General features: G+C 64.2%; 2 protein-coding genes across 2 annotated transcripts; both read right to left on the bottom strand.

Moving 5' to 3' along the window:
• Window positions 1-657: 657 nt before the first annotated feature.
• Window positions 658-13,180, bottom strand: CLIP3 (CAP-Gly domain containing linker protein 3). The gene is made up of 14 exons (XM_066570124.1): window positions 13,131-13,180; window positions 11,959-12,108; window positions 10,894-11,033; window positions 10,087-10,180; window positions 9,422-9,583; window positions 8,748-8,866; window positions 7,233-7,469; window positions 5,700-5,835; window positions 4,530-4,652; window positions 3,952-4,080; window positions 3,360-3,483; window positions 2,715-2,779; window positions 1,760-1,829; window positions 658-761 (listed from the first exon to the last, which is right to left on the bottom strand). The coding sequence occupies exons 1-14, from the start codon at window positions 13,171-13,173 to the stop codon at window positions 707-709; spliced, it is 1,647 nt and encodes a 548-aa protein (XP_066426221.1). The 5' UTR covers window positions 13,174-13,180; the 3' UTR covers window positions 658-706.
• A 1,791-nt stretch (window positions 13,181-14,971) lies between these two features.
• Window positions 14,972-22,003, bottom strand: PPP5C (protein phosphatase 5 catalytic subunit). Its single transcript, XM_066570126.1, has 12 exons — window positions 21,849-22,003; window positions 20,850-20,997; window positions 19,643-19,764; window positions 19,484-19,549; window positions 19,289-19,387; window positions 19,080-19,185; window positions 17,671-17,813; window positions 17,038-17,125; window positions 16,897-16,937; window positions 16,230-16,408; window positions 15,631-15,712; window positions 14,972-15,098 (listed from the first exon to the last, which is right to left on the bottom strand). Exons 1-12 carry the CDS (start codon window positions 21,891-21,893, stop codon window positions 15,036-15,038), a joined length of 1,182 nt encoding a protein of 393 aa, XP_066426223.1. The 5' UTR covers window positions 21,894-22,003; the 3' UTR covers window positions 14,972-15,035.
• Between the last annotated feature and the right edge of the window lie 1,127 nt (window positions 22,004-23,130).

The following is a 23,130-nucleotide window of genomic DNA, read 5'->3' as shown; positions in this document are numbered from 1 at the left end:
ATTAATTAGTTAATTAATTCATTCCGGAGGGAACAGCCCCAAAAATTGGGGGCGATTTCCCCCCAAAAATATTTTTCCCCAAAAATAATCGAGAAATTCCTAAAATTGCCCCAAAATTGGGATTTGGGAGCCCCCAAACGTGGCCTCAACCCCCTAAATTAATTAATTAATTAGTTAGTTAATAAATTAATTGATTCCAGAGTGAACACCCCAAAATCTGGGGGGGGTGGTCGCTTATCCCCATTGCTGTTTTTGGCAGATTTGGCCCCAAAATTCGAATTTGGGTGGGGGGGTCTGGCCCCTCCCCCATCGCTGTTATCGGCAGATTTGGGCCCAAATTTGGGGGTTTGGGAGATTTGGGGGGGGTCTGGCCCCTCCCCCATCGCTGTCATCAGCAAATTTGGGGCCAAAAATTCGGAATTTTGGGGGTCTGGCCCCTCCCCCATCGCTGTTTTCGGCAGATTTGGCCCCAAAATCGGGGGAGGGGCCACACCCCAAGCCCCCCCCCCCCCCCCCCCAGTGTGGAAGGTTCCAGAAGGGAGGGGGGGGGGAGGGGATGGGGGGGGGGGGGTCCGGAGGGGGATGATGGGGGAGGGGACAGGGGGGGTCACATGACGTCTCCCCGCGTGGGGGAGGGGCACCAAGGCACTGGGTGGGGGAGGGGCGGGGTCGGGGAGGGGTCGGGGAGGGTGGGGGAGGGGCGGGGTTAGGATTGCATCTCGGCCCGGAGCATCCACGGGAACCAGCAGCAGAAGAGCAACCTGGGGACAGCACGGGGACAGTGACGGGGACAGGGGGACAGCCCTGGGACAGGGACAGGGGGACAGCCCTTGGGACAGGGACATTGGGACAGGGACATGGGGACACCCCTGGGGACAGGGACAGGGACAGGGGGACAGCCCTTGGGGACAGGGACAGGGGGACAGCCCTTGGGGACAGGGAATTGGGACAGGGACATGGGGACACCCCTGGGGACAGGGACAGGGACAGGGGGACAGCCCTTGGGGACAGGGACAGGGGGACAGCCCTGGGGACAGGGACAGGGACATGGGGACAGCCCTTGGGACAGGGAAATGGGGACAGGGACATGGGGAGAGCCCTTGGGACAGGGACATGGGGACAGGGACATGGGGACAGTGACAGGGACATGGGGACAGCCCTGGGGACAGGGACATTGGGACAGGGACATGGGGACAGCCCTGGGGGACAGGGACAGGGACAGAGGGACAGGGACATGGGGACAGCCCTGGGGACAGGGACAGGGACATTGGGACAGGGACATGGGGACAGCCCTGGGGGACAGGGGGACAGCCCTTGGGGACAGGGACAGGGGGACAGTGACAGGGACATGGGGACAGCCCTTGGGGACAGGGACACCCCCCTGGGGATAGGGACAGGGACATGGGGACATGGGGATATGGGGACAGCCCTTGGGGACAGGGACATGATCTGGGAACAGGGACACATCCCTGGGGACAGCCCTTGGGGACATGGGGACATGGGGACAGGGACAGGGACATGGGGACAGCCCTTGGGGACAGGGACACCCCCCATGGGGACAGGGACATCTCCCGGGGACAGGGGGACACGGGGACATGGGGACATCCCCTGGGGACAGTGAAATGTGATGGGGACATGGGGACACCCCCCCCCGCCCCCGCCAGTGACAGCGTGGGGACAGGGCCACCCCAGCAAGGACAGGGCCACCCTGTGGTGTCCCCTGTCCCGGTGTCCCGGTGTCCCCTGTCGCTGTCCCCACCTGGAGAAGGAGCTCTCGGATGTGATGTCCTTGGGGGTCCGCACGGCCGGGAAGCGCTTGGGCTGTGACACTGCGGGGACACCGCGGGGACAAGGGGGGGACACGGGGACATGGGGGGATACAGGGACATGGGGACAAGGGGGACATCATGGGGACATGGGGACATGGGGGGACATGGGGGACATGGGTGGGATACGGGGACATGGGGGGATACGGGGACATGGGGACAAGGGGGACATCATGGGGACATGGGGACATGGGGGGACATGGGGGACATGGGGGGGACACGGGGACATGGGGGGGATACAGGGACATGGGGACAAGGGGGACATCATGGGGACATGGGGACATGGGGGGACATGGGGGACATGGGGGGGACACGGGGACATGGGGGGGATACAGGGACATGGGGGACATGGGGGACATCATGGGGACACGGGGACATGGGTGGGATACGGGGACATGGGGGGGACACGGGGACATGGGGACATGGGGACACAGGGATGGACACAGGGACATGGGGTCATGGAGGGACACAGAGGGGACATGGGGACATAGGGGGGACATGGTGGGGACATGGGGATGGACACGGGGACATGGGGATGGACACGGGGACATCATGGACACAGGGACACGGGGGACATGGGAGGGACACAGAGGGGACATGGGGGGGACATGGGATGATGGGACATGAGGAGGATGCGGTTACATCACTGTCAACAGCCAATCAGCAGCGCCAACCCTGCCCCACCCACCTGTCAATCACTGCCCCGCCCTGCCCTGCCCACCTGTCAATCACTGCCAAGCCCCGCCCCACCGGTCGATCACTGTCATGCCCTGCCCCACCCCCTGCCGTTGTCACACCCACCTGTCAATCACTGCCCCACCCACCTGTCAATCACTGTCATGCCCTGCCCCATCCCCCTGTCAATCAATGCCAAGCCCCGCCCCTCACCTGTGACGGGCGTTGCCTTCTTTTCGTTGGTGCCATCCCCAGGCTCCTCCTTGGGACCCCCGACCCTGGGGGGGGGACAGGAGGGTCACACAGTGTCCCCTATGACCCCTGGTGACCTTCCCGTGACCCCTGTGACCCCTCTGTGACCTCCCCGTAACCCCTGAGAGCTTCCTGTGTCCCCTGTGAGCTCCCTTGACCCCACTGTCCCCCCCACCCCAGCGTCCCTCCTGTGTCCCCCCATGTCCCTCCATGTCCCCTCCATGTCCCCCCCATGTCCCCCTGTTCCCCAGTGTCCCTCCCATCCCCCCATGTGTCCCCCTGTCCCCCCCATGTCCCCCTGTCCCCGTGTCCCCCTGTCCCCCCATGTCCCCCCATGTCCCTCCCATGTCCCTCTGTCCCCCCATGTCTCTCCATGTCCTCATGTCTCCATCTCCTCCTGATGTCCCCCTGTCCCCCCTGTGTCCCCATGTCCCCCCCATGTCCCCATGTCCCCCCATGTCCCCCCTGTCCCCCTGTCACCCCTTTCCCCACGTCCCCCCAGTCCCCTGTGTCCCCCCCATGTCCCCATGTCCCCCCAATATCCCAGTGTCCCCCCCGTCCCCCATGTCCCCCGTGTCCCCGTGTCCCCGTGTCCCCCCCGGGTACCTCTGGACGCGGGAGGGGGGTGCGAAGACGCCGTGTTTGGGGGGGCAGGTGAAGTAGCGCACCCCGAAAACGGAGCCGTCGTGTTTGCCCCCGGCCGAGTCCAGCTCCACCCCGAACCAGTACCCTGGGGACACCACGGGGACATTGGGGGGACATTGGGGACATCGGGGACATCGGGGGGATTGGGGGGATATTGGGGGGATTGGGTACATTGGGGGGGTCCCAACCCGTGGGGGTCCCAGGGGGGGTCTTGGAGTGTCCCATCCTTGGGGGGGTGTCATAACCCTGGGGTCCCATTTAGGGGAGGGGTCCCATATAGGAGAGGGGTCCCACCGTGGGTATGGGTCCCATATAGGGGAGGGGTCCCATTTAGGGGAGGGGTCCCATTGTGGGGAGGGGTCCCATTGTGGGGAGGGGTCCCATTTAGGGGAGGGGTCCCCACTGTGGGTAGGGGTCCCATTTAGGGTATGGGTCCCATTTAGGGTATGGGTCCCATTTAGGGGAGGGGTCCCATTTAGGGTATGGGTCCCATTTAGGGTATGGGTCCCATTGTGGGTAGGGGTCCCATTTAGGGGGGGGGTCCGCGTCTCACCGGGGGCGAAGTCGGTCCTGCCGTAGAATCGGGCCCGGCCCTGGCGCTGCCCGGCCACCAGCACCGCGTCCCCGGGGGCCACGCGCCGCCCCTCGCGGTCCAGCCACGCCCCCGCGCGCTTCCGGGAGCCTGGGGGGCGGGGCCAGAGTGACCACACCCACCCCGGCCGCGCCCATCGCTGACACACCCACCCCGACCGCGCCCATCGCTGACACACCCACCCCCGGCCACGCCCGTCACTGACACACCCATCCCAGCCACGCCCCCGCGCGCTTCCGGGACCCTGGGGGGCGGGGCCAGAGTGACCACACCCACCCCGGCCACGCCCATCCCTTGCAGGATTTCGGGGGGTACACGGGGGGGTCCCCTCAATTTTGGAGGGTCCCGTGAATTTTGGGTGGGTCCCCTGAATTTTGGGGGTTCTGTGAATTTTGGGGGGATCCCCTCAATATTTGCGGGGGGGGGGTATTTTGGGGGGGGGGGGGTCCCTCGATTTTTGGGGGCGGGATTTTGGGGAGGGTCCAAGGTATTTTGGGGGGGGGTCCCCAGTATTTTGGGTGGGGGGGTCCCCCCTGTACCTCTCTTGTCCTTGCGGGGTTTGTGGGGGGCTCGGGCCGGGGGTCCCGGGGGGCTCGGGGGGGGCGACGGCGCCGGGGGCTGCTCCTCGGCCTTGGAGATCTTGGACACGGAGGCGAAGACACCTGCGACCAGTACGGACCAGTATAAACCAGTATGGACCAGGATAAACCAGTACGGACCAGGATAAACCAGTATGGACCAGGATAAACCAGTATGGACCAGGATAAACCAGTATGGACCAGGATAAACCAGTACGGACCAGGATAAACCAGGATAAACCAGTATGGACCGGTATGGACCAGGATAAACCAGTACGGGCCAGGATAAACCAGTATGGACCAGGATAAACCAGTATGGACCACTATGGACCAGGATAAACCAGTACGGGCCAGGATAAACCAGTATGGACCAGTATGGACCAGGATAAACCGGTATGGACCGGGATAAACCAGTATGGACCACTATGGACCAGGATAAACCAGTACGGGCCAGGATAAACCAGTATAAACCACCTCAAGGAGGTCCTGAGGGTCTCAGGGGGTCCCAGGGGTGTCCTGGGGGTCCCAACCCCACCCCAAGGGGATCCTGGGGGTCCCAAGGTGGTCCAGGGGGGGCCCGGGGGGGCTACCGGGGGGTCCCGGGGTTGGGGGGTCCCGTACCGGTTTTGGGGGGGGTCCCGGGGGGATGGGGGGGTCCCGTACCGGTTTTGGGGGGTGGTCCCAGGGGGGAGTTTCAGGGGGATTTTTGGGGGGGTCCCAGTGGGTCCCGGGGTGGTCCCGGGGGGATCCCGGTGGGAGGGGGTCCCATACCGGTTTTGGGGGGGGGGTCCCGGGGTTGGGGGGTCCCGTACCCGTTTTGGGGGGGGTCCCGGGGTTGGGGGGGTCCCGTACCGGCTTTGGGGGGGGTCCTGGGGTTGGGGATGCCGTACCGGTTTTGGGGGGGGTCCCGGGGTTGGGGGGGGTTCCATACCGGTTTTGGGGGGGGGGTCCCGGGGTTGGGGGGTCCCGTACCCGTTTTGGGGGGGGGTCCCGGGGTTGGGGGGTCCCGTACCGGTTTTGGGGGGGGTCCCGGGGTTGGGGGGTCCCGTACCGGTTTTGGGGGGGGTCCCGGGGTTTGGGGGGTCCCGTACCGGTTTTGGGGGGGGGTCCCGGGGTTGGGGGGTCCCGTACCGGTTTTGGGGGGGCAGATGAAGTAGCGCACCCCCCCCACGCTGCCGTCGTTCTTCCCCTCGGGCTCGTCCAGCTCCACCCCCGCCCATTGGCCGCTGGCAAAGGCCGTGGTGCCGCAGAACCGCAGCGTCCCCACCTGGGGACACGGGGGACAGCGACTGGGGTGGCACCGGGGGACACCGGGGACACGGGGGGACACCGATTGGGTGACACCGGGGTGGCACCGGGGTGGCACTGGGGACATGGGGGTGACAAGGACTGGGGGACACCGGGGTGGCACTGGGGACATGGGGGTGACACTGGGGTGGCACTGGGGTGGCACTGGGGTGGCACTGGGGACATGGGGGTGGCACTGGGGTGGCACTGGGGACATGGGGGTGATACCGGGGTGGCACTGGGGTGGCACTGGGGTGGCACTGGGGACATGGGGGTGGCACTGGGGTGGCACTGGGGACATGGGGGTGATACCGGGGTGGCACTGGGGGCACACGGCTTGGGGTGACACCGGGGGGGGACACTGGGGATGACACCGGGGTGGCACTGGGGTGGCACAGGGGGTGACACAGGTGCGGCACAGGTGACACTGGGGTGATACAGGGGGTGACACAGGGTGGGTTTAGGGTGGCACAGGGGGTGACACAGGTGTGGCACAGGTGACGCTGGGGTGACACAGGGCGGGTTTACAGTGACATGGCTTTGGGGTGACACCAGGGTGGCACAGGGGGGGACACTGGGGGGGACACTGGGCGGGTTTAGGGTGACACAGATTGGGGTGACACAGGTGTGGCAAAGGTGACAATGGGGTGATACAGGGGGTGACACAGAGGGTGACACAGGTGACATTGAGGTGACACAGGGGGTGTTTGAGGATGGCCTGGGTAGGTCTGAGGTGACACAGGGGATGACATGGGCTGGGTTTGGGGTGACACGGGGCGGGTTTGGGGTCACACAGGTGACACAGGTGACACAGGGGTGACACAGGTGTCCCACCTTGCCATTGTCCAGGCGCACCCTGTCCCCCAGCTGCAGCCCCAGGCACAGCAGCATCAGGGTGCCCGGCAGGTTGTCGTAGTTGGGCAGGGTGACACAGGGGTGACACGGGGCGGGTTTGGGGTGACACAGGGTGGGTTTATGGTGACACAGGTGACACAGGGGTGACACAGGTGTCCCACCTTGCCATTGTCCAGGCGCACCCTGTCCCCCAGCTGCAGCCCCAGGCACAGCAGCATCAGTGTGCCCGGCAGGTTGTCGTAGTTGGGCAGGGTGACACAGGGGTGACACGGGGCGGGTTTGGGGTGACACAGGGTGGGTTTATGGTGACACAGGTGACACAGGGGTGACACAGGTGTCCCACCTTGCCATTGTCCAGGCGCACCCTGTCCCCCAGCTGCAGCCCCAGGCACAGCAGCATCAGTGTCCCCGGCAGGTTGTCGTAGTTGGGCAGGGTGACACAGGGGTGACACGGGGCGGGTTTGGGGTGACACAGGGTGGGTTTATGGTGACACAGGTGACACAGGTGACACAGTGACACACCTTGCCATTGTCCAGGCGCACCCGGTCCCCCAGCTGCAGCCCCAGGCACAGCAGCATCAGTGTGCCCGGCAGGTTGTCGTAGTTGGGCAGGGTGACGCGGGGCAGGCTGCAGCTCAGGGGCACCGCGTCCAGCAGCAGCCGCCGCAGCTCCCGCGCCGCCTCCGCCGCCTCCGCCCGGTCCAGGGCCATGTCCGTGGGGTCCGGCACCACCTCGGCCGCCACCTGGCCCTTGCTGTTCTGCAGGGGGACGGGGACAGCGGGGGCGGCGTCCCTGAGGTGGCCACAGGCGGCCCTTGGTGGCCTCGGGTGGCCCCGTGGCTCCTCCGAGGAACCCAAGGGTGTTTTGGGTCTCCGGAGGGTTTTGGTGGCACCAAAATCACTCAGAAATCCCTCAGAAATCCCCAAAATCACACCCACTGTGTCCCCAGGACCCCCAAATCCCTCAGGACCCCCAAATCCCTCAGGACCCCCCCATCTGGTGGCCACAGGTGGCCCTTGGTGGCCTCGGGTGGCCCCGTGGCTCCTCCGAGGAACCCAAGGGTGTTTTGGGTACCCGGAGGGTTTGGTGGCACCAAAACTGCTCAGGAACGCCCCCCCTGTGTCCCCAGGACCCCCAAAACTGTTCAGGACCCCCCCATTTGGTGGCCTCAGGTGGCCACAGGTGGCCCTTGGTGGGCTCGGGTGGCCCCGTGGCTCCTCCGAGGAACCCAAGGGTGTTTTGGGTACCCGGAGGGTCTTGGTGGCACCAAAATCCCTGATCAACCCCCCCCAAATCTCCCCCAAATCCCCCCAAAATCCCTGCTCACCCCCCCAATCCCTGATCACCCCCAAATCCCCCAAATCCCCCAAAAATCCCCCCAAAATCCCGGATCACCCCCAAATCCCCAAATGTCCCTAAATCCCCCCAAAATCCCTGATCACCCCCGCCTAAATCCCTGATCACTCCCAAATCCCCCAAATCTCCCCCAAATCCCCAAATCCCCCAAATCTCCCCCAAATCTCCCCCTCCCAATCCCTGATCACCCCCAAATCCCCAAATCTCCCCCAAAATCCCCCCAAATCCCTGATCACTCCCAAATCCCCCAAATCCCCGCCCCATCCCAAAATCCCCCCAAATCCACCCAAATCTCCCCCAAACCCCCGAGCCCCCCCGGAGCCCCCCGACCCAATTTAAGCTCCTAAATCCCCTGGGTACCCTGAGGGCGGGGTCGGCGCCGTGCTCCAGCAGGCAGCGCCCCCAGCCCCAAAATCCCCAAAATCCCCCCAAAATCCCCAAATTTCCCAAATCCCCCCAAATCTCCCCCAAACCCCCGAGGCCCCCCGACCCAAATGGAGCTCCTAAATCCCCTGGGTACCCTGAGGGCGGGGTCGGCGCCGTGCTCCAGCAGGCAGCGCCCCCAGCCCCAAAATCCCCAAAATCCCCCCAAAATCCCCAAATTTCCCAAATCCCCCCAAATCTCCCCCAAACCCCCGAGGCCCCCCGACCCAAATGGAGCTCCTAAATCCCCTGGGTACCCTGAGGGCGGGGTCGGCGCCGTGCTCCAGCAGGCAGCGCACCGCCCCCAGGCACAGGTTGGAGGCCGCGATGTGCAGGGCGGTGCCGTGGCTGAAATCGCTGCAGGTCGAGTGCAGAACTGCGGGAAACGCGGGGGAAACTGAGGCACGGGAACCCCGGAATGGGAAACTGAGGCACGGGGAGCCCCGGAAATGGGAAACTGAGGCACGGGGAGCACCGAAATGGGAAACTGAGGCACGGGAACCCCGAAATGGGAAACTGAGGCACGGGAATCCCGGAAATCAGGGGCGGGGCGGGCTGTGGGGTGGAGGGGATCCTGAGGAGGGGATTTTGGGGTGGCAGTCGCGATTTGGGGGTGCCGGTTCCGATTTTGGGGGTGCCGGTTCCAATTTTGGGGCGCCAATCCCGATTTTGGGGGCTCCAGTTCCGATTTTGGGGCGCCAGTTCCGATTTTGGGGTGCCAATCCCGATTTTGGGGCACCAATGATGATTTGGGGGTGCCGGTTCCGATTTTGGGGCGCCAATCACGATTTAGGGGCGCCAGTTCCGATTTTGGGGTGCCGGTTCTGATTTTGGGGGTGCCAATCACGATTCTGGGGTGCCGGTTCCGATTTTGGGGGTGCCAATCCCAATCTGGGGGTGCCAATCCCGATTTTGGGGTGCCCGCGCTCACCTCGGGGCGCGGCTGCCCGGAGCAGGGTGCGGATCAGCTCGGGCACATCGAAGTAGGCCGCGTAGTGCAGCGCGTTCATGTGCGTCCAGCGGCTGCGCAGCCCCGCGTCCCCCCCCAGAGCCAGGAGCCGCTGGGACAGACGGACGGCGGCCGCGGGGTCACCTGCGGGACAGACGGACGGCGCTGGGGGCGCTGGGGGCGTTGGGGACACTGGGGACATTGGGGACGTTGGGGGGATTGGGGGAGTTGGGGGTGATGGGGACGTTGGGGACGTTGGGGAAACGCCACTGGGACAGACGGACAGTGGCCATGGGGTCACCTGCAGGACAGACGGACAGCACTGGGGACACTGGGGACACTGGGGGGCGTTAGGGGGATTGGGGACGTTGGGGACATCGGGGACATCTGGGGACATTGGGGGTGATGGGGACATTGGGGACATTGGGGACACTGGGGAAACGCCACTGGGACAGACGGACAGTGGCCGTGGGGTCACCTGTGGGACAGACGGACATTGGGGGCACCGGGGGGATTGGGGACATTGAGGACATTTGGGGACATCTGGGGACATTGGGGGTGATGGGGACATTGGGGACATTTGGGGACATTGGGGACACCTTGGGGACAGGAGTGGCCCCGTCCCCGTCCCCGTCCCTGTCACCCACCCACGCCGTGCGCCCCGGCCTTGCAGGCGTAGTGCAGCAGGGTCATGTCCGTCAGTCCGTCCCTGTCGTCCACGTGGCACCCGCGGCGCAGGATCTGCGGGGACACGGGGACGTCACGGGGTCACCAGCGCCACCAGGGACACCCCGGGGACACCCCAGGGACACCGAGCCCCCCAAACCCCCCCAAACTCCCCCAGAATCCCCTTAAACCCCCTCATAACCCCCCAAAATCCATCCTAACACCCCCAAACCACCCAAAACTCCCTCATAACCCCCCCAGGACCAACCCAAACTCCCTCATAACCCCCCCAAACCCCCCAAACTCCCTCATAACCCCCCCCAAACCACCACAAAGTCCCTCAAAACCTCCCCAAAGACCCTCATAACCCCCTCAAAGTCCCTCATAACCTCCCCAAACCACCCCAAACTACCTCATAACCCCCCCAAAATCCCTCACAACCCCCCCAAAACCCCCAAAATTCCCCATAACCTCCCCAAACCGACCCAAATTCCCTCATAACCACCCAAAAATCCCTCATAACCTCCCCAAACCCCCCAAACTCCCTCATAACCTCCCCCAAACCGACCCAAACTCCCTCATAACCGCCCCAAATTCCCTCATAACCCCCCAAACCACCCCAAACTCCCTCATAACCCCCCAAACTCCCTCATAACCCGCCCCAAACTGACCCAAACTCCCTCATTAATGCCCCAAACTCCCTCATAACCCCCCACAAACCCCCACAAACCCCCCCCAAACCCCCCCGAGGACCCCTCCCCAGACGCCCCCCGCCCCCAGTTCCCCACCTCGTTGCCGATGATGTCCACGCTGTGCTGCACCTGCGGCACCCACTGGCGCAGGATGGCGAAGAGCTGCGGCACCGAGGTGCGCGGGTCCAGCAGGATCTCCCGGCACGCCGCGTCGTTGGGGTCGAAAAAGGTGAAGGCTGGGCCGGGGGGACACCGGGGGGGACACCCCGAAACCGTCAGAGCCGGGGTAGTGAGCACAGAACCCACCCAGAGCCATTTTGGGGCATTTTTGGGGGGTCCCATGGGGTCCTTTGGGGCCTAGGGGGGGCATTGTTGCTTGTGGGGGGCGTTGTTGCTTGGGGGGGTCCCTTTTTGTCCCTTTTTGGGGGGGTCACACCCCGAAACCATCAGACCAGGGGTAGTGAGAAAAGGAACCCACCCAGAGCCATTTTGGGGCATTTTTGGGGGGTCCTTTGTGCCCTGAGGGGGGCGTTGTAGCTTGTGGGGGTCGTTGGCACTTGGGGGGGTCCCTTTTTGTCCCTTTTTGGGGGGGTCACACCCCGAAACCGTCAGAGCCAGGGTAGTGAGCACAGAACCCACCCAGAGCCATTTTGGGGCATTTTTTGGGGGTTCTTTGTGCCCTGAGGGGGTCCCTGTCCCTTGAGGGGTTCTTTTTTTTCGGGGGGCGGTCTGTGTCACCTGTGGGGTCCCCATCCTCAGGGGGGTCCCATTTTTGGGGATACCCCCATCCCCTGTGGGGCCCCATTTGTGGGGGTCCCCCCCATCCTCTGTGGGGTCCCATTTTTGGGGTCCCCCATCCCCTGTGGGGTCCCTTTTTGTGGGGGTCCCCCATCCCCTGTGGGGCCCCATTTGTGGGGGTCCCCCCCATCCCCTGTGGGGTCCCATTTTTGGGGTTCCCATCCCCTGTGGGGTCCCATTTTTGGGGGTCCCCCATCCCCAGGAGGTCCCTTTCTGTGGGGGTCCGTGTCCCTATGGGGGTCCCATTTTTGGGGTCCCCCCCATCCCCTGTGGGTCCCTTATTGTGGGGGTCCCTGTCCCCCATTTTTGGGGGTCCCCCCCGTCCCCGAGGGGGGGTTCCCTTAATTTGGGGAGGGGTCTCACCGTAGTCCTTGGGCAGGGGGGCGGGGGCTGCCGGGTGCACCATCGGCTTCTTGCGCCGCTCCACCACCGGGCTGGGGGGGCTGGGGGGGTCGGGGGGCGGCGCCCCCCCCGCCGGGGGGTCCCCCCCGCGCTCCTTGGTCATGGCGAGGCCTGGGGGGGGAGGGGACGGGGGGTTTGGGGGGGTTTGGGGGGGTTTTGGGGGGCTGGGATCCCCCCCCCCTTGGGGTGATGGGGGTGAGGGGATGGGAATGGGGAGGGGGCTCCGGGAATGGGGAGGGGGCTCCGGGAATGGGGAGGGGGATCCGGGACTGGAATAGGGGACCGGGAATGGGGAGGGGGCTTCGGGATTGGGATTGAGGAGGGGGCTCCGGGAATGGGGAGGGGGATCCGGGATTGGGACTGAGGAGGGGGCTCCAAGAATGGGGAGGGGGCTCTGGGAGTGGGGAGGGGGCTCCCGACTGGAATAGGGGACCGGGAATGGGGAGGGGGCTCCAGGAATGGGGAGGGGGCTTCGGGATTGGGATTGAGGAGGGGGCTCCGGGATTGAGGAGGGGGCTCCGGGAATGGGGAGGGGGCTCCGGGACTGGAACAGGGGACCGGGAATGGGGAGGGGGCTCCGGGAATGGGGAAGGGGGAAATTGGGATTGGGGAGGGGGCTCCGGGAATGGGGCTCCGGGGTACCGGGGGAAATCGGGATACTGGGAGGGACCGGGATGGGGAGGGGTCCCCGGCAATGCGGATGTGTGCCCCAAAAATGGGGAGGGGGCTCCGAGAATGGGGAGGGGTCCCCGGGGATGAGGAGGGGACCGGGATGGGGAGGGGGCCCCGGGATGCAGGCGAGGACCGGGATGCAGGGAGGGACCGGGATGGGGATGGGGGCACCGGGATGAACGCGGGGCCTGGCTGGGGGTCCCCGAGAATGGGGAGGGGTCCCCGAAAATGGGGAGGGGGCTCCGGGATGCGCCGGGAGCGGGGCCGGGCCGGGCCCCAGGGATGCGCAGGGAGCAAGGCCGGGGATGGCGGGGCCGGGGCGGGGCCGGGGCTGAAGGACCGGGGGACACCGGGACCGAATCCCCCCCCACCCCCGCACCCCCCTGGGCTGGTACCGGCACCGACCCCTCCCCAAATTCCGGTTATCCCCCCCCCCCCCCCGCCTCCCCCCCCTCCGGTACCTGCGGGTCCGCGGCCGCGGGATGGGCCCGGCGCAGTGCGCATGCGCGGCCGACAGGGGGCGAGAGGGGGGCGGGGCTTGGGCAGGGGGCGGGGCTACGGGGGGCTATGGGGGGCTTTGGGGGGGATATGGGGGGCAGGGGGAGCTATAGGGGGGTTATAGGGGGGCTATGGGGGCTATGGGGGGTATAGGGGGGGATGTGGGGGCTATAGGGGCTGTGGGGGGAATGGGGGAATGGGGGCTATGGGGGTATAGGGGATGTGGGGTCAGTAGGGGTTATGGGGGCTATAGGGAATACGGAGGATTTGGGGGATATGAGGGCTATGGGGTCTATAGGGGGTATAGGGGGTATGGGGGTTATAGGGGGTGTGGGGCGATTGGGGGAATGGGGGGTATGGGGAATATGGGGTCTATAGGGGGGGCTATGGGGGCTATGGGGTGTAGGGAGCCTATAGGGAATATGGAGGATTTGGGGGCTATGGGGCCTATGGGAGGTACAGGGAGAATGGGGGGTGTGAGGGCTGTAATCCTTCAAGGGGGTTTGGGATCCTCTCAAGGGGATTTGGGATCTTTTCAAAGGGTTTTGGATCCATTCAAAGGGATTTGGGATCATTTCAAGGGGATTTTGGATCCTATCAAAGGATAGGAGCCTTCCAAGGGAATTTTAGACCCTTCCAAGGAGTTTTGGACCCTTCCGAGGGGATTTAGGGTCCATCCAAAGGGATTTGAGCATTGCCGAGGAGGTTTCGGGTCATTCCGAAGGGATTTTGGGTCATTCCCAGGTGATTTTGGCTCATTCCGAGACGTTTCGGTCCCGTCCGACGCTCGCGGTCGGGGGGGGGGCGGGACCAGCGGAGGCGCTCCGCTCTCCTATTGGCTGAAAGGCGCGACTGACGGAGGCGCTCCGCGCTCCTATTGGCTGAGGGGCGGTGATTGACAGGAGACTGGAACTGGTTCCCAGCGCCAAGACCCCTCTGGGTCCCCCCATAAACCCCAGAGCCCCCCAAAAGGGATTTGGGGGGGGCTCAAGAAACTTCTGGAAGTTTCGGGGGGAAGCTCCAGGGTGGGGACTTGAGGGTCTCTAAATTGAGGGGGGTCCCCAGGGAGGTTTTGGGGGTCCCTGGGTGAGATTTGGGGTCCCTAAGACAAATCTGGGGGTCTCTGGTGAGGTTGGGGGGTCCCCGGGTGAGGTTTTGGGGACCCCAGGGAGGTTTTGAGGGTCCCTGGGTGAGATCTGGGGGTACCAAGGACAAATTTGGGGGTTCCCGGGGGTCGTTTGAGGTCCCCCCGCCCTCCATCCCGGTCGCCATGGCAACATGTGGGGGGGCGGGGTTTCCATGGCAACGCAACGACGCCAGCGCCCCCTGGCGGCCGCGCCCCCGCACTGCAGCGCCCCCCCCGCCAGCGGCCGGGAATCGTTCACCGAGCGACTTTTAATTAACTTTATTGAACGTGATTAATTAATTACAGAGATGGTAAAACCGCACGGCGGGGGGGGGTGTGGGGGGGAGGGGGGGAAAAGGAGAGGGGGAGGGGCGGCACGGGACCCCTCCCCCCTCCTCCTCTTCCTCCTCCCCCCCTCCCTTCCTCCTCCTCCTCCTCGCACCTATTGCTCGTTTATTTTGGGGAGGGGGGGAGGAGAGCGGAGGGGACCCCTCCCCACCCACCCCCCCCCCAATTTCCAGGACCCCACCCCCACCCCCCCCCCTCTCTGCCCTATCCCCCACCCCTGGAGCCCCAAACTGGGAGCACTGGGGAGGGTTGGGGGGGGAGGGGAATAAATACAATCTTCCAATATATTAAAACCCCCCTGGGGGGTGCTGGGGTCTGGGGGGGGGGGGGTCGGGGTTGTTTTTATTGGGGTGCTGGGGGTGGGGGGGTCGTGGGGACCCCCTTTTGGGGGGGGTCACATCATGCCCAGCTGCAGGAGGGTGTTTGCGTACATCATGGGCTTGACGTTGGGGTGAGGCTGGGGGGGGTAAAAATGAGGGGGTTCAGGGGGGGGTTTGGGGGGGACATCTTCCCCCTCCACCGCCCCAAATTGTCAGCCCGGACACCCCAAAAAAACTCTGAGGTCACCCCATAAAGGTGAGACAGAAAAGAGCCACCCCAAAGGGATGAGACCCCCATAAAAGTCCCCCCAAATAACCCCTGAGGGACCCCCTCCCAAAAAGGATGAGACCCCCCAAGAGCCCCACCCAAAAGAATGAGACAACCCCCCCCCAGGAGCCCCCCAAAATAACCTCTGGGGACCCCCTAAAAAGATGAGACCCTCCCCAAATAACCCCTGGGAACCCCCCCCCCATAAATTCGAGACCCCATCCATCCATCTTTGGAGCTCACAGGATTTTGGGGTCCCTGGGTGGATTTTGGGGGTCCCTGGGTGGATTTTGGAGCTCCCAGGATTTTTGGAGTCTCTGGGTTCAGATTTTGGGGGTCCCAGGGTGGATTTGGGGGTCCCTGGGTTTGGATTTTGGGGGTCCCAGAGCCCCCAGACTCACCACTGCTGTGAACTGGTGGAAGTCGGGGCGGAGGTCGCTGCCCCGCAGGTGGATGTAGGAGCCCTTGTTGCCCATCTGGTCACTGCAGGGGACATTTGGGGACATTTGGGGACACTTGGGGACATCAGAGCACAGCCCCCATGGGCCACCGAGGGTGGGGAACCACCAGGGATGGGACATTTGGGGACACTTGGGGACATTTGGGGACATCAGAGCACAACCTTTGTGGGCCACCAAGGCTGGGGATGGGGACGCTTGGGGACAACGAGGTACAGGGGACACTGGACCAAGTGGTCAAGGTGGCTCAGGGGACACTGGGGACAAAACCAAGGGGACACTGCAGGTCAGGGGACACCGGGCTTGGGGACACCGGACCAAGTGGCCAAGGTGGCTCAGGGGACACCAGACCAATTGTCCCCCACAGCTCAAGGGACACCAGGCTTGGGGACACTGGACCAAGTGGCCAAGGTGGCTCAGGGGACACCAGACCAATTGTCCCCCACAGCTCAAGGCACTGAACTGAGGCGACACTGGGCGCCAAACCCAAGGCCACAGCGCCACCCGCCCCGTCCCCAGCCGTGTCCCCAGGTGTCCCTCACCAGTAGTTGGGGGCGGAGAAGACGGTGACACAGCGGCCATCGTGGGCCACCTCGTAGCCCTCGGGCTTGACCTCGTGGCTGCGGATGATGAGCTCCAGGCGGTTCCGCTCCAGGAAGCGCTTGGTGACATCGGGGCCAAACTGGCAGCTGACCCCCCTCTTGCTGACCGACCGGCCGTTCTGGGGACATTGGGGACATTGGGGACATTGGGGTGATCGGGGACACTGGGGGCACTGGGGGCATTGGGGTGATTTGGGGACATTGGGGACACTGGGGGCATTGGGGATGTTGGGGACATTGGTGACATCGGGGCCAAACTGGCAGCTGACCCCCCTCTTGCTGACTGACCGGCCGTTCTGGGGACATTGGGGACTTTGGGGGACATTGGGGACACTGGGGGCATTGGGGGACATTGGGGACACACCCAGGGGACAGCAGGATCAGCTGCCACAGGGGAGGTGGCGCTGGGAATTTGGGGACAGGAGAAGAGCGTGGCACTGGGACATCAGGGACACGGGCAGAGGGTGGCACTGGGATGCAGCAGGTGACAGCACTGGGACACGGGGACACGGAAAGGGACAGCAGCAGGACCTTGGGGACAGGACATGGGGACACCCTCAGGACATGGGGACACATCAGGGGACATCCAGGGGGTGTCACGGCTCACCTGGGGCTGGGGGTCAGACCAGAGCAGGTCACACATCGGCCCTGGGGGGGGACACACAGGGTGGGGAGGGGTCACAGCTCAGCCCCTGGCCTTGGGGACACCTTGGGGACATCCCGGGGATGGGGGGGGTCCCTGTCCCACCTGAGTCTGGGGGCTGCCGGTTCCGCTCGATCTTGCGGATGTCATCGAGGGTGACCCCGTCCTCGCTGAAGAGCCCCCCGTGCATGATCTGGGGGTGGGGACACACAGTGGGGACATTGGGGACAGCAGGGGGACAGCAGGGCCACCCCCGACCCCGAGGGGACAGGGACGGGGTCGGGGGGTCAAATTCCCCCATTTTGGAGGCGCTGCCAAAAAGGGAGCCATTAGAACCAACGGAGCTGCCAGATAGTGAGCCAACTGAGCTGCCAAATTGGGATCTCTTAAAATCAACGGGGCTGCCAGATTGTGAGCTCCACTGCCAAATTGGGATCTAATACTTCCAATGGGCGCTGCCAGATAGTGAGCCCACAGAGCTGCCAAATTGGGATCTATTCAAATCAACAGGGCATGACAGCTGCAAGATACTGAGCCACTGTGGCTGCCAAATTGGGATCTATTAAAATCAACGGGGCTGCCAGATTGTGATCTCCAGTGCCAAATTGGGATCTGTTACTTCCAATGGGCGCTGCCAGACAGTGAGCCCACAGAGCTGCCAAATAGGGGTCTATTACAGCCAATGGGCGCTGCCAGATAGTGACCCCAGGTGACAATGTCCCCTCGGTGTCCCCTCACCAGCACTTTGCCGTTGATGCACTGGGCCAGGGGCAGCCACTCGAAGACCTCGCTGAAGAGGGCGAACATCTGCGCCGTGTACTTGGCCTTCACCTCGCCCTCAAAGCCGTAGATCTGGTTCATGTTGTCCGTCTCGTGGTTCCCTGAGGGGACACGGGGACAACTGCCACTCCTGGGGACACTGCCTGGGGTTGGAGACACCCATCTGGCCTGGGGACGCCACCCGGGCCTGGGGACAAAGCCGCCAGAGTCCAGGCTGGGACATCCGCTGAGATCTGGGATGGGGGACAGAGAATGTCCCCAGGAGGGACAGGGGACAAGGGTTGGGGACAGGGGATGCAGCCCTGTGACACAGGACAGGGGACACGGGATGTGCCCTACAACCAGACAGAGGGGACACAAGACCGTGGTGTGGCACCACGAGCTGGTCCTGGGGACGGGGACAGGGATGGCACCAACCCCAAGGGACAGGGATGGCACTAAGGGACGGGGATGGCACTGATCCCAAAGGGACCGGGATGGCACCAAGGGACAGGGATGGCACCAACCTCAATGGGACAGGGACAGCCCCAAGGGACAGGGGTGGCACTAAGGGACAGGGATGGATGGCACCGATCCCAAAGGGACAGGGATGGCACCAAGGGACAGGGATGGCACCGATCCCAAAGGGACCGGGATGGCACCAAGGGACAGGGATGGCACCGATCCCAAAGGGACCGGGATGGCACCAAGGGACAGGGATGGCACCGACCCCAAGGGACAGGGACAGCCCCAAGGGACAGGGATGGCACTAAGGGACGGGGATGGCACCGATCCCAAAAGGACAGGGATGGCACCAAAGGACAGGGATGGCACCAACCCCAAGGGACAGGGATGGCACTAAGGGACGGGGATGGCACCGATCCCAAAGGGACAGGGATGGCACCAAGGGACAGGGATGGCACCGACCCCAAGGGACAGGGACAGCCCCAAGGGACAGGGGTGGCACCAATCCCAAAGGGACAGGGGTGGCACCAAGGGACAGGGATGGCACCAATCCCAAGGGGACAGGAATGGCACCAACCTCAATGGGACAGGGACATCCCCAAGGGACAGGAATGTCCCCAACCCCAAGGGGACAGGGATGGCACCAACCCTATCCCCAAGGGACAGGAATGTCCCCAAGGGGACAGGGATGGCACCAACCCCACAGGGACAGGGACGAGACAGTGACAAAATTCCCCTTTTAACAAGATCTGCCAAAAAGTGACCTATAGAGTACAACGGGCGCTGCCAAATAGTGATCCAAAACTGGGGACAGCAGGGGACAACAGGGGACACCTGTGGGGACATGGGGACACCTGCCCCCCAGAGCCAGCCAGGGGTGGGGTGGGGAGCCCCGGCCTCGCCCCCCCAGGCCCCGGCAGTACCTCGGAGCAGGTGGAAGTGGTCAGGGTAGAGCAGCTTGAAGCCAAAGAGCGTCAGGATGACCTCGACCGAGAAGGAGCCGCGGTCCACGAAGTCCCCGTTGAAAATCTGTCACCAGCTGAGGACAAGGCCACCTCCCACGAGTGTCCCCCACCCCCCAAGCCCTGTCCCACCCCCCCCCCCCCAGGAGGGACCCTCGGGGTGTGGATACGTAAGGGTTGGCCTCGGAGGGGAGCCCGTTGAGCTCGAAGATGTTGAGCAGGTCGTAGAACTGGCCGTGGGTGTCCCCGCACACCGTCACCTTCTCCGTCTGCCAAGGGGACACCGCCGGTGTCACCGAGCTGGCACGTGGTGAGGGGTGACAGCCCTGACTGAGGACAGCCCCCCCAGAGCCAGCAGAACCCACCTCCTTCAATGTGGTCTCCACCAGGGTGGGCAGCTTGGCCAGCACCTCCTTCACCTGCACCAGGATCTGCGGGGTGGGGACGTGTGGGGACAGCAGGGGGGGACAAGCAGGGGGGACGTTTTGGGGTTTTTTTTTTTTTTGGGGGGGGGTTTGGGCTACCTGGTAGGCGCATTTCCTGTGGAGTTTCTTCTGGTCCTTGTACCATTGCATCAGGTCCTTCATGAAGGCCAAGGTGACCTTGCCGTCCTCCAGTTTGGGGCCGCTGTACTCGTCCTCGATGGCTGCGGGGTGACGACAATGGGGTGACAATGGGGTGACAATGGGGGGGGTGACAGCGTGGGGACACGGCCCCCCCCCCGTGGTACAACAGGGATGGGGGGGGTGCTGGGGACCCTCGTGGTGGGGACCCCGAGAACTGCAGAGGGAAGCAAAGCTCGGCTGGGCACCTCGAGAGCCTCGGGGGACCCCAAAATCAGCCCAGAGACCCTCAGGGGACCCTAAAATTACCCCAGGGACCCTCAGGGGACCCTCAGAGGACACCAAAACCCTCCCAGAGACCCTCAGGGGACCCCGAGATCCTCACAGGGACCCTCAGACCCTCCCAGAGACCAACTCAGGGACCCCCCCCAGACCCTCTCAGGGACCCTCCTGAAGACCCCAGGGACCTTGATCCTTTCTAAGGAGCCCTAAGTGACCCCTGAGCCCCCCAAAGTGACTCTTGAGCCCCCCAAGAGACCCCTGAGACCCCCAAAGTGACCCCTGAGCTCCCCAAAGTGACTCCTGAGCCCTCCAGGACCCCCCTAAGCCCCTCCAGGTTCCCCCTGAGCCCCTCCAGGTTCCCCCAGAGCCCCCCAAAGTGACCCCTGAGCCCCCCAAAATTACCCCTGAGCCCTCCAGGTTCCACCTGAGCCCCTCCAGGCTCTCCCTGAGCCCCCCAAAATGACCCCTGAGCCCTCCAGGACCCCCCTAAGCCCCTCCAGGTTCCCCCTGAGCCCCCCTGAGCCCCTCCAGGCTCTCCCTGAGCCCTCAAAATGATCCAGAGCCCCCCAGAGTGACCCCCAAGCGCCCCAAAGTGACCCCTGAGCCCCTTCTGAGCCCCTCCAGGTTCGCCCTGAGCCCCCCAAAATGACCCCTGGGCCCCTCCAGGCTCCTCCTAAGCCCCCCAAAATGACCCCTGAGCCCCTCAAAATGACCCCTGAGCCCCTCCTGAGCCCCCCAGGTTCCCCCTGAGCCCCTTCAGGCTCCCCCTGATCCCTCCAGGTTCCCCCCGAGCCCCCCCAAAATGACCCCTGAGCCCCCCAAAGTGACCCCTGAGCCCCTCCAGGCCCCCCCAGGACCCCTGCCCAGCCCGTCCTGGGGGTCTCACTCATGCTCTCGATGTCCAGCGAGTCGACCACGGAGCGCTTGTGCTCGTCGCTGGCGATGGCCCTCTCGAAGGCCTTCTGCTTGACAATGCGGTGACACTCCTGGTACTTGAGCTTGGCGTCCTTGTCGTTGGGCCTCACCTTCACCACCTGCGGGGGGACGGGGTGGGGACACGGCCTGAGGGGGTGGGGACAGCTGGGGACAGCCTGGGGACAGCTGGGGACACCCTGGGGACAGCTGGGGACAGCCCGGGGACAGCTGGGGACACCCTGACCCCAGGATGGACACCCTGACCCCAGGACGGACACACTGACCCCAGGACGGACACACTGACCCCAGGATGGACACACTGACCCCAGTCATGTCCCCAAGCCTCTCCTGACCCCAGGATGGACACACTGACCCCAGGACGGACACCCTGACCCCAGGATGGACACCCTGACCCCAGGACACAGACACTGACCCCAGGATGGACACCCTGACCCCAAGTGACCCATAACAACCCCAGGATGGACAGAGTGACCCCAGGACACACACCCTGACCCCAGGACGGACACCCTGAGCCCAGGACACACACCCTGACCCCAGGACGGACACCCTGACCCCAGGACACACACACTGACCCCAGGATGGACACACTGACCCCAGGATGGATACACTGACCCCAGGACGGACACCCTGACCCCAGGACGGACACCCTGACCCCAGGATGGACACCCTGACCCCAAGTGACCCATAACAACCCCAGGATGGACAGAGTGACCCCAGGACACACACCCTGACCCCAGGACGGACACCCTGACCCCAGGACGCACACCCTGACCCCAGGACGGACACCCTGACCCCAGGACAGACACACTGACCCCAGGACAGACACCCTGACCCCAGGACGGACACCCTGACCCCAGGACACACACCCTGACTCCAGGATGGACACATTGACCCCAGGACACACACCCTGACCCCAGGACAGACACCCTGACCCCTCCCCAGCTCTCACCATCTCGTAGTCCCTGAGGGCAGCCTTGAACTTGCCCAGGGCCATGTTGCTGGCGGCCCTCCTGTAGTAGCCCTTGACGTACTTGCTGTCGAGCTGCAGCGCGCGCGTGGCGTCGGCCAGGGCGTAGCCGTAGCACTCGGTGCGCAGGTAGGCCAGGCTGCGGTTGCCATAGTAGATGGCGTTGGAGGGGTTCAGCTCGATGGCGCTGCTGTACAGCCTCACCGCGCTCTCGTAGTCCTTGCCTGGCCGCGCGCAGGCAGACAGACACACAGACACAGACAGACAGCGTTGGGTCATGGGGGTGGCCAGAGGTCATGGGGTAAAAGGGATGAGTGGCCGGAGCACAAAAGGTGAGGGTGGCCGGAGCACAAAGGGTGGGGGTGACCAGGTCGCAAAGGGTGGGGGTGACCAGGTCTCAAAGGTAAGGAGTGACCAGGTCTCAAAGGTCGGGAGGGACTGGATCCCAAAGGTCGGGAGGGACCAGGTCCCAAAGATCAGGAGGGACCAGGTCCCAAAGATCAGGAGGGACCGTGTCCCAAAGGTTGGGGGTGGCCAGAGCACAAAGGGTGAGGGTGACCAGGTCCCAAAGGCTGGGAGTGACCAGAGCCCAAAGGCCAGGAGTGAGCAGACCCCAAAAGCAAGAAGTGACCAGACCCCAAAGGTCAGGAGTGGCCCCACTGTCCCCCATAGATCCCAATCTGGCAGCCCCCACTCTCCCCTATAGACCCCCATCTGGCAGCCCCTATAGATCCCCTATAGATCCCAATCTGGCAGCCCCCACTCTCCCCCATAGATCCCAATCTGGCAGCCCCCACTCTCCCCTATAGATCCCAATCTGGCAGCCCGTATAGATCCCAATCTGGCAGCCCCCACTCTCCCCCATGGATCCCAATCTGGCAGCCCCCATTGCCCCTCGTTACCCCCTATGGATCCCTATCTGGCAGCCCCCGTTATCCCCTGTTAACCGCCGCGGCTCCCAGTCTGGCAGACCCGTTATCCCCCGTTAATCCCCGTTAACCGCCGCGGCTCCCAATCTGGCAGCCCCCATTACCCTTAATGGATCACTATGTGGCAGTCCCGTTACCCCGCACTGCCCTCAGCGGCTCCCTATCTGGCAGCCCCCATTCCCACCCATGGCTCCCTATCTGGCAGCCCCCCGTTCCCCGTCGTTCCCCGCCGTGGTTCCCTCCTCGGTCCCCGCCGTTGCTCGCCGGTACCTTTGAAGAACTCGTTGGCTTGGGCCTTGAGCTCCTCGGCCCGTTCGAGCTCGGCGGAGCTCGGG

The sequence above is a fragment of the Molothrus aeneus genome, unplaced genomic scaffold (assembly GCF_037042795.1).
Source record: "Molothrus aeneus isolate 106 unplaced genomic scaffold, BPBGC_Maene_1.0 scaffold_214, whole genome shotgun sequence".
Classification (NCBI taxonomy): domain Eukaryota; kingdom Metazoa; phylum Chordata; class Aves; order Passeriformes; family Icteridae; genus Molothrus; species Molothrus aeneus.
Note: the sequence above shows the minus strand (reverse complement) of the source record. Positions and strands in the feature narration are given on the sequence as shown.

Excerpts from the sequence above, each read along its gene's own strand:
- CLIP3 (XM_066570124.1), bottom strand. The coding sequence starts at position 13,173 with ATGCGCACTGCGCCGGGCCCATCCCGCGGCCGCGGACCCGCAG. Across the intron at positions 9,584-10,086 it reads GGCCGGGGCGCACGGCGTGG|GTGACCCCGCGGCCGCCGTC; the intron begins GTGGGTGACAGG and ends TCTGTCCCGCAG. Across the intron at positions 2,780-3,359 it reads CCCCCCTCCCGCGTCCAGAG|GGTCGGGGGTCCCAAGGAGG; the intron begins GTACCCGGGGGG and ends TCCCCCCCCCAG.
- PPP5C (XM_066570126.1), bottom strand. The coding sequence starts at position 21,893 with ATGGCCCTGGGCAAGTTCAAGGCTGCCCTCAGGGACTACGAGATG. Across the intron at positions 16,409-16,896 it reads GGTCTGACCCCCAGCCCCAG|AACGGCCGGTCGGTCAGCAA; the intron begins GTGAGCCGTGAC and ends CAATGTCCCCAG. Across the intron at positions 15,099-15,630 it reads TCCACCAGTTCACAGCAGTG|CCTCACCCCAACGTCAAGCC; the intron begins GTGAGTCTGGGG and ends TACCCCCCCCAG.